Source organism: Ursus americanus, chromosome 25 (genome assembly GCF_024610735.1).
Source record: "Ursus americanus isolate L20-20 chromosome 25, mUrsAme1.1.p, whole genome shotgun sequence".
Classification (NCBI taxonomy): Eukaryota; Metazoa; Chordata; class Mammalia; order Carnivora; family Ursidae; genus Ursus; species Ursus americanus.
In genome coordinates this window covers 41,848,198-41,863,506 of record NC_142151.1, presented here as the reverse complement: position 1 = coordinate 41,863,506, position 15,309 = coordinate 41,848,198, and the positions used below count along the sequence as shown (strand labels likewise).

General features: G+C 35.8%; 1 protein-coding gene across 5 annotated transcripts in view; it reads right to left on the bottom strand.

The window, feature by feature from the left end:
- Nucleotides 1–7,646: 7,646 nt before the first annotated feature.
- LARP4 (La ribonucleoprotein 4) overlaps nt 7,647–15,309 on the bottom strand; it is a 191,731-nt gene continuing 184,068 nt past the window's right edge. For all 5 annotated transcript variants that reach the window (XM_087855829.1, XM_087855827.1, XM_087855828.1 and 2 more), the window contains 3 exons: nt 13,851–13,975; nt 13,568–13,736; nt 7,647–12,221 (listed from right to left, as the gene is read on the bottom strand). In XM_087855829.1, coding sequence (XP_087711955.1) covers nt 11,883–12,221; nt 13,568–13,736; nt 13,851–13,975 — 633 coding nt within the window. In that variant the 3' untranslated portion in view covers nt 7,647–11,882. The remainder of the gene's footprint in view (nt 12,222–13,567; nt 13,737–13,850; nt 13,976–15,309) is intronic.

Genomic DNA, 15,309 nt, shown 5'->3' with positions numbered 1-15,309 from the left:
TGAACTTGTAGAACAATCTTTACTAAAAATTTCATAATTACAATGGCTGAAAAATTAGAAATAGTGTCTACCCAGAAGTCCAAGAGAATCAACTAAAATACCATAAATTCATTCATTCATTCATTCATTCATTCATTCATTCAAACATACTGAGTTAATGTAACATGTGAGGCACTGTCTGGGTGGTAGGGAATACAGTGTTTGAATAAGGTCCATCCTCTCATAGAACTTACAGTCTAGTTTTATCAGACTTATTATGAAAAAATTTTAAAGTGGCTTAAGATTAAGGTCAACATATAAAAATAAATAACTTTCTTGTATTAGAGCAACAGTAAATTGAAAAAAAAAATCCATTCACAGTTACAGAAAAACATAAGTAGCCACAAACCCAACAAGAAATAAAGAAAAAGCTAACTGAATGTTCTAAAAAAAGACCTAAATGGAAAAAATACATCAATGTTCCAAAAATTAATCTATAAAAATCAGTGCAATTTTAATCAAAATCCTATTGTAATTTTCTAAATTGTAACTTGACAAGCTAATTCTAAAGTTTCAGTAGAAGATAAAATGTTCAAGGGAAATCAAGAGAAATTAAAAGTAGAAAATTTAAAAGGAGGATTTGCCTAAACAGAGATCAAAACATACTAAAAAGCTAGAAGCCTTAAAACCAAAAAGTCACTTCTCCCAAAATTTCCTGTAAGTGCCATATAATATCCATAGAAACCCCAATAGAATTTTAAACAAAATTTGTTAGCCGATTCTAAAATTCATGTTACAGAAAAAAAAATCACAAGAATAGCCACACATTTTAACAAAAACAACCATGGAAGCAATTTGCCCTTTCGAACAACAAAATATACTAAAAGGCTACAGGACTTAAAATGGGGTGTTATTAATTCAGGAATAGGATAAAAGGAATTTGATACATTTTGAAGAAACAGATTTATGCATAACTGGGAATTTCCTTTATGATAAAGGTAGAATCTCAAATAAGGGAGAAAATATCAAGTATTTAGCAAATAGTTTTTTAACCGATGACTATTCAGAAAAAATAAGTTAAACACTTCCATAATGCACCAAAATAAACTGAATGTGTATAAAAGCTAAAATTTAAAAAGCAAAATTATTAAGTATTAGAAGAAAGTAGAAGAAAAAATATTTAAAATCTTCAGGATAATGAAGGCTTTTCTAAGCAAGTCATACAAGAAAAGGTTGATAGGTAGGGCTTCAAAGACAATTAAAAATACAAGAGACCATATAGAAGTTAAAATCTTAAAAATTACTGATAAGAATATATTTCCAATATATTTAACAATGAAATATCCAGAACATGAAGAAGAGCCCCACCAGTAAACAAAAAATGACAACCTAATGAAAAAATAAGCAATAAATAATATATGGCTAATAAACATGAAAAAAATTTAAACTCACCAGAAATCAAGGAAATACAGTTTTAGCAATAACAGATAAGAGATACCTAAATGATACACAGATGCTGGGAGTATCATGTCTCTTGATCTCTGGAGATCATAAGCTATGAGATCATAAAAGCCCAGAACTCCTGAGGGTGATTTGTCCTGTTGTGGAAAAGATTTGCTATCTGGACACTGGGGGAGAGAATTTATCTGGAAGTCGCTGCAAGGACCATGTAAATATGTAACAGCTACTGTTCAACCCTTCCTATCATATGGAGAAAGCCCACTTGAGAAAGAAGCCAACACACGTCTAGTAGACCGGGCATGGGAGAGAAAAGTGGGGGAGAAAAGGGAGAGGGAAGAAGGGAGAGATGGAGAGGTAGGGGCTCGGGTGATTATGCACTTCAATCCAGCTCCACCACTGGACATTTAAAATAGGCGACTGACTTTCCTCTATCTACTTTCCAACCTCTTTTCAACCCTGTATTATCCAGGGTCCCTTTCGTAGTCTATTAAAGGAGTCTGGTAATGTTTACCAGCAACTGCCCAGTTGTCAAAGCCAATGGACTCTTCAGTCATTATGTGGCATATCTTGAACACTCTACATGTCGGCCTTTTCTCCTTTAATTTCTTTAACATCCCTTTCTCCCACTTCTCTTGTTGGAACATTTGATGCTAGTAGCATTTGAGAACTCCCTTTTCCTCCTTTATACTTTTAAAAATTGTTTTTATTTGAAAACATTTCTAAGTATAAAGAATTATATCTGCGTATCCATCTCACCACCTATTTCTGCTTCAGAACTTTAAAGACATTATAGATACATCTAAAGGCCCTATATACATCCATCCCTGTTATCCACCTGCCTCCCCCCTCCTTCCCCAAAGCTGGTTATTTAAAAGGTATCACCATCTTGTGGCTGGTATCATTCCCAAGCATATTAGTACACTTTTATAACTTTCACTAGATGTAGCCAGAGTATATAGTAAACTTAGGACTGTAAAAAAAGTATCAAACTATACGTGCCAATCTAACTTGCTCTTTTGACACATAAGAGCTGTTTTCAGTTCATTCATTTTAAATGATGTATAGTATACCGTCGTAAGACACAGTATAATTGATTGGACAGTATATTGATGGACATTGTTTTTAGCTTCACATTGCTTGGAAAAAAAAAAAAGCTGCAAGATTCTTGCAGTGCCCATGAATGAAGTCCAGTAGTTGTCCCAGGGAATATAATCCAGAAGTGGAATCGTGATTTTGCAACGTGTGCTTGTCACTTCCTCTAAATACAGCCAAACTGCTCTCCAAAATGTTTTTGTAAATCTATACGTTCATAGCAGTATATAAAAACTATTATTTCCCATCTTTGCCAAAACTTGGGTATTGATTATAAACATATACACACACATTTGTGTGTGCGCCAATTGTAACATTTTTTCAGGATTCTGTACTTATGGCCCTCCTCTCATTCTGTAACCTATTTCTAAGTTTAGTCACTCATGACATATCAGGTTACTTAACAGGCATTTTAAGTTTTTCCCCTCATTCTCACATCTAACCAGATACCAATTCCTGTTCATTCTATTTCCTTAAAATCGTGGCTGTCGCTTTCTCTCCGTCTGATTAGTTCCCTATTGCTGCTGTAACAAATAACGATTAATGTAGTGGTTTCTAACAACACATTTATTCTCATACAGTTCTGGAGGTCAGAAATTTGAGTTTTACGGGGCAAAAATCAAGGTGTTGCCTGGGCTGGTTCCTTCTGGAGGACCCAGGAGGGAATCCTTTCCTTGCACCTCTTCCAACTTCTGGAGGCTGCTGGCATTTCTTGGCTCATGGGTGCATCACTTTACTCTTCTTCCATCATCACGTCTACTCACTCTGTCTCCTTATGACTACTTCTGTGATTATATTGCGCTTACCACGATAACCCAGGTTAATCACCCCATTTCATGATCCTTAACCACAGCTGCAAAATCCCTCTTACTAAATGAAGTAACTTCCGTAGGTTCTGGGGATTAGGATGTGGACATCTCTGTGGGAGAATTATTCATCCTATCACATTATTTTAACTCCCGATCTCTTAATTCCAAACATCCTGCTCACCTGGACAGTCCCAAACTATTTACACAGCCACCAGACCTGTGTTCTCAATTTCAGATCTATCCATAATCCTCTGCTTAAAGACTTTTAGTGATTCTCTGTTCCCTGCAGAATCAAGGGAAAACTCATTTTCTTGTATATGATTGGTCACAATTGAACTACAAATGAAATTCTTCAGCTTTTCTCTTGCTATATTCTATTGAAATCTATGCTCCACCCATTCCCAACCACTATGCTTAATTTGCCTTTTTTACTTGCACTCTTTGCTGGTATGCTGCCCAACCCTTTGCCTACCCAGCCAACTCATACTGATTAAGAGTCAACTTGAAAGTTAATGCCTTCCCCTACCAGGAGGGCTGATCATTTCCTGTGTATTCAGAATACTATGAAAGCATTCTAAACACTTCATAGCAATATGTTGGCTTGTGATGCCTGACTCATTAAGGGCAAGAATTTCATAATTTTAGCATCCCATGCACCTAGTATCTTGTCTTACAGTCGATATATAATATCAAAATGTTCCTAAGTAAAACAAGGTGACAGTTTGTGGGTATTTTCTGAAGGTCTGAATACTGATGAAAAATGGCATGCTACACAAATAGCTATACACCCACAGGAAAGTGGTAGTGGTAGGACACCACAAATTTTTAGGAAAATTTTAGTAAGTTTACATTTGGAAACTTTGAAGAGTATTGACTATTACTGCACAATTTAACAGATGAGTAAACAAGCAGAATGAAGCAATTTGCCTAAATATACCAAGATTAGTAGCAAAGATGGGTATAGCTAGGAGAAGCCTTTAATTAAAGGGGGGAAGTTTGATAGGTATTTAAATTCTACAACCTCCAAGCCATGTTTGTAGCTATTACATGATTTCTAGGACACAACTGGTTTTGCTGAGGTAGACATGAATTATGTCTTTTACGAATCTACACAAAGAAAAATGGCACATTGATCGTGAAGAAAATGTTTAGTGGTAACAAAGTTATGACAAGCTTAATGCTTTTTATTCCTCTCCAATACATGACAGACCTTACTGGTGAAGAGTGGGAATATTGTCTTAAGTCGTATGTTAAGTGCTTAGCACAATAGTTGGTATCCTGGAAACTGTCCAGGTGGAATAGAGAATGATTGGGATTAAGATACTAATAATTAAGACAGATAAGTAGGGACAGATATAAACCAAACATTTTTTATTTAGCCTTGTCCCTAATGGTCACATTTTAAATTAGCTCAAAGTGGAAGGCAGGGTGCGGGGGAAAAAATTAGCTGAAAGAAAATGTCATCTAATGAAAACCACCTTATGCTGGAGATGAATTATTGTCTTTTGGACTTAAAAGGAATGATTTTAGTTTAGTATTATTTTGTTCCTCCATCTCTCCATTGTTAGGATTATCAGAAATCCTGCAAAATGAACAAAACTATCTCAAAACTGTACTCAGAATTATATTTCCCTCCCCACAAAATGTTCTTTGCCAATGTATCCCCCCAGTCATGGTGAATGGTACAAACTTCCATCCAATTCCAAAGCCACAAATTCATGAGTCATTTTTGATGCCTTCTTCACTCTTCCTCCCTCCATATATCTCAGCCATTCAAGTTCTGTTCCTAGAAGTTTCTCAAATCTTCCACTTTGTTCCAACCTATCGCCATGAGGTATAATCTAACCGGTCTCCCATCTGTTCTCCATAGTGCACAAATTTCAAATTCCAGGAGTCTGGTTCTTCCTTCAGCCTCACCTTGAAAGATGAAAACAGTGTCGCCCATGCTGTATGTGCAGGACCCTGTAATTCTTCCCACGCATGGTAAAGTGCTAATGTGCAAGTTGTTCCTCATCTGAACACCCTTCTGCTCATCTAACTTTAACTCCTTCAGATGTCCCCTTTCTCAGAGAAAGATCTATCCCCACACCATCCCTCACTCCCAATCACACAGATTCTGATTCCAGCTTTCATATTTACTACTGGTCTAATTTTGCAGTTACTTAGGACGACTTCATGCTAGGCACAATAAGGGCAGGAACCCTAATTCTGCTACCTAGCACACTTTCTGGAACATACCATGCAATAAATATTGGCTGACATAATATAATAAATACCCCACCCACCATCATTAACTCCAATGGTAAGTCAATACCTTTAGTTTTGATAAATCAATGTCAGTTACTTGTACAGGCAGAACTGGGAATGCAAAACTAGAACTTAAATGCATGATTCAAAATACAAGTGTGTAAAGATAAAAGCAGCATACATATATCATAGGGAGGCTGGAGTCCTACTATGGTTCATTAAGTCTGATACAGTAAACATACAAAAGGAACAGGAAAGAACACGCCTTCAAAGATCTGCAGAGCAGCTACCAAAAATGAATTTTAAAAGATGTTTAGGGGTGCCTGGCTGGCTCAGGCAGAAGAGCATGTGACTCTTGATCTCAGAGTCATGAGATCAAGCCCCACGTTGGGTGTAGAAATTAAATAAACACATATTTAAAAAAAAAAGATAATGTTTAGGTAGCTTGTTCTTTTGTTTCCTACAACATCAGAAGAAAATGAAGGTCCGTATGTGGGAGCATTATGAAGAAAGTGAAAACATCCCAGTTCCTTTAAATCCTCACACAAACCAAGAACACCCTTGATAGTTTTGTCAAACTTTTAAGGAAATTCACCATCCTTTAGCAGTTAACTGTTAAAACTTTGCAAAAAACTTCCAGGAACATAAAACTGAAACTGAAACTTGGGAGACGTATATTTAAGTTAGCATTTTCTTAAAGGCATAGTTAAAAAATAAAATAAAGGGCATCAATCTGTTATCTTAGTCGTAAGACTCTTGAGAAATCCGTTCATTTTAAATACAACTCAAAGCCTATATAACTTAAGTTTACCAATTTGGTTATTAGTCCACTAAAAAGAATGCACAATTACACTGTGTCCTGATATGCTAAAAAAGAAATTTAAGTTATACAATCCCTCTTGGCCAAATAAACTTTACTAACACACTGATCTAAGGCCTTAAGGCTTTGTTAATGTACAACCCTGTAGACCTGTTATTACTGGGACCATTTTACTCACTGATATTAACTATCTTCATTAAAATAACTATTCATTATCAAATTAAAGGTTTCAGCTGTTTAAAGGGCAATGCTACTGAGCTAATTATCACAGTAAATGTTCACATTCAGTGTTACCTTCACGTATTTTACAAACATACTCCTATCACATAAATTGGTAGAATAGTATACATTTCTGAATATTTTTAACTAGTGACTCTAATTCGAAATTAGTCCACCATATTTGAAAGACCTAGATTTCTACTATAAAAAAGTTCATCTTAACTGGGCAACTGAAGAATAAACTGTGGTATGATAGCTATGAAACACTTCATTTTTCCCTTTTCCCTATTTTTGCCTTAGCACAGTTTTAAAAAGAAAAAGATTAAAAGATTCATTTAAATTTCCCAGTAAACTTTCCCTTTAAAAAGCTCCCCAGGGGCACCCGGGTGGCTCAGTCGTTAAGCGTCTGCCTTCGGCTCAGGGCGTGATCCCGGAGTCCTGGGATTGAGCCCCAAATCAGGCTCATCCGCTGGGAGCCTGTTTCTTCCTCTCCCACACCCCCTGCCTGTGTTCCCTCTCTCACTGGCTGTCTCTCTGTCAAATAAATAAATAAAATCTAAAAAAAAATAAAAATAAAAAGGTCCCCAAACCCTTCAGCTTTAGATACAACAAAACAAAGATGTGGTGAAAAGCTAAAAATAACCTAATGGTTTTCTCTTGGAAGTAAGTTTAAAAGTCTAGAATTTACACACTCAGGTCAGGCCATAATCTGCCCCAGAAAAGCAAAATCCTTACATTGCACATTGCCCTATGGTTTTTTCCTCCCATCACCACTGCTTCTGACACTAAAAGAATTCAAGAGAACCCTAGGACCATAAAGCTGAATCTTCTGGCTCTCTTCCCTACTTTACATATGAAATATCACACATCCTGTACCCCAACCCAAAACCAAACCAAACCAAAGAAAGAGCTGAGACCACAATAATGATAGAGCTCAGAGAATAGGCAACATATAAAATTATGGAAAAATACATACAAGTAGTCATTAGACATAAACCACCTGGAGAAAAGGAAACCAATTCTGCTTTTAAATAATTTTATTTTGTCTAATTTTGTGTTACTTTAATTTCCCATAGCACCTTGGCAATGTTGAGAACAGAAATACAAATACAAGGATGTACTCATTTTAACATAATATGCATGAGCATGTGTCACACCATCTTCTTTTGGAGGGAGGGGGCAGTTTGGACAACAGGAACAAACCTAAGCAATGGACAAAATAGAAGCTGGATAACTGGTTCTGATCCCTGACCCCAAACATTTAACAGGGGTCACTCAAAAGACATGAAAATCAGGCAAAAAAAAAAAAAAAAAAATTAACATTGATGTAGATGTTTATACTCATCAGTGTTTTGTGCTACAAAGCTGAAAATAAAACCATTTTATTTTATACACAGCCTGTTGACATCTGAGTTGTACTTTTAGGAATTGTCTACTCAACAATTCATAAAAAGTTGTTAGTTTTTAAAAATAAACTTAAATTATTTAATAATCAGGTGATTTTGAAAGAGAATTTACTTTCAACTTGAACACAAATTCTCTTTCCACTTCTTAGAATGTCTCTTTCAGTTAATAAAAACTGAAATGTCTACGTATCTTCTTGGAAGCTGAGACTAGCTAAGTTAGCAGACACCAGAAAAGCCTAAAGTTAAATTGATGGCCACCAGATTGTAAGGAAACATAAAAAAAATTAGGAAAAAAACCTTATCATATAGTTAAGAATTTATAAAAACCCTCAAAAGGAATACACTGCCCTCTTGCATTTTATCTTTTCTGTAAAAACAAACAAAATGAGTACTTTTAAAATATGGTTAATATACACGCCCAACACAAATATCAAGAGACTTAACCCCAGTGCTGTTCAACTGTGTCAAAATAAAACCAGTGGACATTTAAGCCAAAAGACTAAATATTAAGGCCATAACTAATAAAGCTAAAGAAAGCGCTAAAAGAAAGTAACTTTTAAATACTATTTTCTGCTCCAGCAGATGCAAATACTCCATCATTAAGCCTTTTGCAAAGCCAACCTGGTTATTTAAAAAGGAATGTGAAACAATATTCAAGCTACCTTAATTTTAGGAACAAAAATAAATTAAAAATCAACATGTCATTTGAGATCACATGCAAACTGAGCACCTAAGATGACAACAACAATAAATCCTGATTACTGAAAGATCTTCTCTTCTTCCAAAATCCAAGGGAATAAAATTTAGATGGATCACTCTTTTGAATGCCAGTGTCTGTATTTGCAAAAATGAAATCACTCAGAGTAGAGACAGGCCGTAGATATCATGAAAACCTCAATTATCAGAATAGAAAATGGAGACAGGCTTTGCAGTATCTCCAAATACCTTCTCCATGAAGTGCTAAGTGATGAGCTTGTGTGACTCTTGTTCTCGTCATGCAATAAGAACTATGACAGAAAACCACCATACTGTACAATTATCATTTGTATCTACTTTTAGCCTCCAACAACCCAAGGAAATGTTAAGTCATAAGGATGAAGAGAAAAATTTGACATTTAAATTCCTCCCTCTACAGAACCAAATAAATAGTTGAACTACAATAAACGCCCAACCCGCATCAGTTACAGAGAACTGCTGGACAAAAATCCAAACAGTTTCACACAACTCATAGGCATCATTTAGATACAAACCTTAAATCTGCTGTAATAAAATAAACGCTAAATACATACTGTGATACATATATATATATATATATATATATATATATATATATATATATATATATCACACCCACACACAAACACACCCACACACATACACACGTATTCTTCCCTATACAACATCCCACCAAACTGGGAACTATTAGCTGTAATGAGGCAAATTAAATTAAAAACACTATATATTTTATAAGAAATTTTAAAATGATGTCTTCAAATTTCTACTTTCAATAACATCTGGGTAAAGAAAGCAAGAACACAGTTGCTTTCTTCAAAAAGAAGACTCTTTTCTTGTGTTTCAATTAGAACACTTAGTTTTTAGAAGTTGGGTGGACTAACAGTAAGTCACACAAGTATACAAGTAATACAAGCCTATTTCTGTGACACACTGTAAAAAGTAATGTTTCACTTTAAGTGCAATAATTAAGTTTATAATCCTTACCAAGTGATTTTTATAAAATGTTTATTCTCTTAAATCCAATGCATTCACAGAGTGTTAACACTTTAAATGTTTATCATTTCCACCAACTGCAGCATTATCTAAGTAAACCAAAATAAGCACTTTTATCATAGATGTAGTCAATGATTATTAATACCTTTTTTTTTCCTTAAAGGACCTAAACTTCCCCCAGATTTCAGCACAGGTAGTTTTATTGTATGTTTCATCTAGTAGATGATTTTTAAAAATAGTGTGTAGAAATGAATAGTTTCAAACTGCTTAAATATATTATACCATGTTATCAATCCACCAAATCAAAAGCAATTGCCAAGCTGAATAATAAGTTACAAAGAAATGATAATCCTGGCTTGTACAGAAATGTGCAGTGTTTAGTTACCTACTAATACAAATCTCCAAAGCTTAACTTAGAGTTGGAAGATGAGTTTCACAGTAATGTAATTTTAACCTCCATTTACATTCATTTTAATATATTACTAAGATGTTTACTCTATGTCACAATGGTGCTTTCCAGTGTTCACAATTTACAGTTTCAATTTGTACATATGTAATTCACTAACATAAGGGACAGTTATGACTATTACAAACTATCCCTAAAAAGAAAACAAACCCCACCTTACATGGAACTCTGAAAATGGTATGACTTAAAACAGATTAATGCAACATGGTTTTTAATATTTTAGCCATTTTCTAAACACCAGCATGTAAACTTGCCTACTTAATATGACAGCTACAACTTTATTCACTGAGAAAGTATGTATTAATTTTCTTCAACCATCTTTCTCACCTTAAGTCAAAAAATCTCATGACTTGCTGGTTCTGTTTCTGTGAATTCCAAACTGTATTTTTTTTGGGGGGGGGAGAAAAGGAAGGAAGTAGATGATAAAATACACTGTAAACAGAAAAGTCACCCCCAAATTAAGGTGGTTTTTTTTTGTTTTTTGTTGTTTTTTTTTTTTTACTTCTACACTATTTAACACTTTAAGAAATCAGTACAATGTTTCATCTTTAACACGAACACAAATAAATTACTGTAGGGTCAGTCTGACCTACCATTCTGGGATCTAAAGTTCTAAATACACGAACAGAAGAGTAAACTACTTCAATGTTCAGCTGGAGATTTAGAACAGTTATATGATTTGACTAGACTGGTCAAGGCCATTAGAAACATACAATTCTGTAGCAAGTTGGTTATTTTGCTTTTGGGGGGTGGGTAGTCAAAGAATAGAGAATAACAATGAAGTAACAAAAAAAAACCTGTCTCCTATTTTAGGGGTTGGGGGGGGGGGCAAGAAATCACAAAGCAGTTTAAACCTCTGAAGTCCATCTGACTTATCCACTCAGATCTAAGACAAATTTTTATTTTTTGAATAACCCCCTTTCTTTCCTTGAGTATCAAACTGATTGATAGTCACACCTCTAAGTACAATCAGAGCTTAACAGCTTGTTGAATGAAATATTAAGGTCAAAAAGACAGACTGAATTTCAAAATGGAAAAAAAAAAATCTACTCAAGTATTACATTCAGTTTTCAAATCATTTAGTAACATGACAACAGATTTGGCTTCAATCACTCTTGCACACACTCACACCACAACAGGCACACCAGCCACTGATCTGCTTTGCAACACAAGGCCATATAGGCAGAGATGGCATTCTCCAAGCCAAACTTTAAATAGATTAAAAAAAGTAATTTCTAATTTTACAGAAATGCTTCTTCAAAAAATATTTTCTCTCACTCCCTCATCTCCTGTACTGAAGGATGTGTAATATGTTTTTTTCTCAAGCTAAATCTGAACCCTCAAAATTGATTCTAGGCAGAAGATCTCTGCAAATTAAAATCAAAAACAAAAATAGAAAAATTATATTTTTATATATGTATACATATATATATATATATATTTATACTGATTGGAATCCTCCAGCATTTTAAAATCACTTTAGAGATGAATTTTGGGATTCTACTGCTCACAACTCCAAAATCCATAATGATTTAAGGACATACACTTTTCTCCTGTTTCCTTCCTGGCTACCCCCTCCCCTCCAGAACAGTTCAATATAGCCACGGCTCAAGTTTAATGGGAAGAGAGAGAAGTTTCTGATAGTTTTTTGTTTTTTACTTTGGTGATCTGGGTGGCACATATTGCTCTTTGCCATTACGTCGAGTCACTCCCTGAGGTATAGCCCTATGGCCAAACTGGCGTCTCTGTTCCCTGATTTTTCCAGCTGCTCCCCTGGGAATGGTATTGCCTCGGAAGCTAGAATACTCCTTACTAGCCCTTGCTTCTGGCTTCTCATGTGATTTCTCAATGGACTTCTCAGGAGCTCCATTCTCTTCATTTTTGGTGGGAGACACTACATTGGAGCGAAGTTCTCGTAGTGGCTGCACAAGGACTGGAGATGGCTCTTTAGGGGGCTTCTGGCACACTTCAGCATAACTTAGCTTTCGGGGTTCCTTTGAAGTGAAAATAAGAAACAAATTTTTGGTATGTTCTCTAAATAAAAGTACAAAAAGGATAGTGTGACCCACAAGAAAATCAGTAAGCTATTAGAAAAGGGCAACCGGCATTCTCATATACACTGCTACTAAAGTGTATTGGAACAATCTTAAAAAAATTTTTTTTGTTGCAATAATAAAAAGCCTTGGCAATTTATATATGATACAATAATTTCACTTGAGGAATTTATCTGAAAGATGTTCATACCAGCATTGTTTACAGTGATGAAAAAAACTGGAAACAACCTAAATGTCTAATAAGGAAGGACAGATTAAGTTAATAATGTACATTCATATGATGAAATAAAATGTTTCTCTCTTTCATGGCTACAAGGAACCCTGAGACGGATTCCACAAGAATCTCAACAGAGCAGCTGGGAACCAATAATATATTGATAGAAGACTAATTAAAAGTCTTAATTACCTCATCTGAAAAAAAAAAAAGGAAGACAGGGATGTTACGAGACTGGGATAAAGCATGTGAAACGTATTTAGCACGGGTCTTAGCATATAGCAGGCATTCAGTAATCAGCAGCTGCCACTGTACTATTATTAAATAACAAAATAAAATGTCCTTAACCTAGAAAAAAGGAACTATACCATAATGCAACTAGTTATATCAATGATTGAAAAGATTATTAAATTTTGTGTTTTGCCCTGCTTTTCTGTATTTCCCTAATTATAAAAATGATTTCTGGAAGCTGAGTAAAAATGGAAGTAGCCCTCATAAGACTTGTTAAACATTATTAAAAAAAAGAATTTCAAGGGGGCTCAAAACCTCTTTAGCCCAAAAATTATATATTCTTCATAACCTGAATAAGAATGAAGCTTGACTCAACTAGAAGATGATCAGAAAAAAAAGCCATTTAAAAAAAACACAAAAGAACCCAGAATGGGGGCACCAAGGGTAACTCAGTCCGTTGAGAATCTGCCTCTGGCTCAGGTTGTGATCCCAGGATCCTGGGATCAAGCCTCGCATGGGGCTCCCTGCCCAGCTGAAGCAGGAGCCTGTTTCTCCCTCTCCCCCACTCATGATCTCTTGCTCAAATAAATAAGTAAAATCTTAAAAAAACCAACAAGAACCAAAACCAGAATGAATAGTTACTTCTTCACTATCTCAACATGGCTAAAATTTCCCATTTCTTCAGTGACTTTAAACTCCTTGAGCTTCATTTGAGGCAGGCAGCCTCAACTTGGGCTATTTCCAAACGACTCTGCTCTAGTAAAGACTTATGTGAAAGAAAAAATCTCATTATTCAACCTATTATTATTTTTTTCCTCACATACTAAATTTATCAAGTTACCTGTAGGGCCACAGCTACAGCTGCATTTATGTTACTATTACATGGTGAAGCACTACTTGTCCTTGATGGCTTTGCAGTACTTGGGGAAGAAACTGGCACAGCTGTCTGGTTGAGAACATCCTTCTGAACAGTGGAATCCTCTACTGGATCCTTCTCTTGCTGAGTTGTGCTAAGGAAAAGAGAGCTTGACATCAGACTAAGTACAGCACACAGAAAAAGTTGAGCAAAAGATCAGAAGAGAAAGTAGCGTCTTTGTGGAAGACCTTCTACACTGAAACTGTACCTTAACGTGGGAGGCTCAGCTGCACCTGGAGGACTGGTACTCATGCTGAGTTGCGGGGCAGAGGTGCAGTCTGTCTGGTCATCCTCTGCAGGCACTGGGCAACTCACTCTCAACTCTTCATTATCCTTAAAGTAAAAACACATTTCAAAATTAACTCACAGACACTTCTCCAAACAAGATATCCAAATGGCCAATTAGCACTTGTAAATACAGATTCTCAACCATCTCAGTCATTAGGGAAATGTGAATCAAAACCACAGTGAGAAACCACTTCACACTCACTAGGGTGGCTATAATCAATAAGAAATAAATGTTTGTGATGCTATGGAGACAATGGAACTCCCATACACTGAGAGCGGTAATACAAGATGGTGCATTTTGGAAAACAGTCTGGCAGTTCCTCAAAAAGTTAAACACAGTTACCATATGACCCAGCAGTATATACCCAAGAAAAAATGTCTACACACAAATGTTCATAGTAGCATTATTCATAGTAGCCAAAAAACTGTGAACCACCTAAATATTCATCAATTGATGAATCGATAAACAAAATGTGGTATATCCACATAATGGAATATTACTGTGCAATAAAAGGAATGAAGTACTGGTACACACTACCACAATGGATGAACCCTGAGAACATCATGCTAAGTTAAATAAGCCAGTCACAAAAAGACAAATACTATATGATTCCACTTATACGAGATACCAGAGTACGCACATTATTATATAAAGTAGAATGGTGGCTGCCAGGGGCTGAAGGAAGGGGGAAATGGGTAATGGGAGTCGCTGTGTAATGGGTATAGCATTTTATTTTATTATTCTTTTTTAAAGATTTTGTGTTTTAAGGAATCTCTATACCCAACGTGGGGCTTTAACTCACAACCCAGAGACCAAGAGTTGCATGCTCTACCAATTGAGCCAGTCAGGTGTCCCCTACAGCATTTTATATTTACAAGATAAAGAGTTCTTGGGGCACCTGGGTGGCTTAGTCGATTGGGCGTCTCCCTTTGGCTCAGGTCATGATCCCAGCATCCTGGGATTGGGCCTCGCATTGGGCTCTGCTTCTCCCTTTGCCTGCCACTCCCCCTGCTTGTGCTCTCTATCTCAAATAAATAAAATCTTAAAAAAAAAAAAGAAAAAAAAGATAAAGAGTTCTGGAGATTAGATGCACAACAATGTGAATGTATTTAACCAACCGAACTGTACACACTGAACAATGCTTAAGATGGTGTATTTCTGGGGAGGGGATGAGGGAGAGAATGTAAAGCAGACACCACGCTGAGGGCAGAGCCTATGCGGGGCTTGATTTCACCACCCTGAGATCAGGACCAAAGCCATTTCAAATCAAGAGTCGGATGCTTAACTGACTAAACTACCCAGCCACCCCTTAAGATGGTAACTTTTATATTACATGCAATTTACCACAATTTTTTTTTAAAGATTTTTATTTATTTGA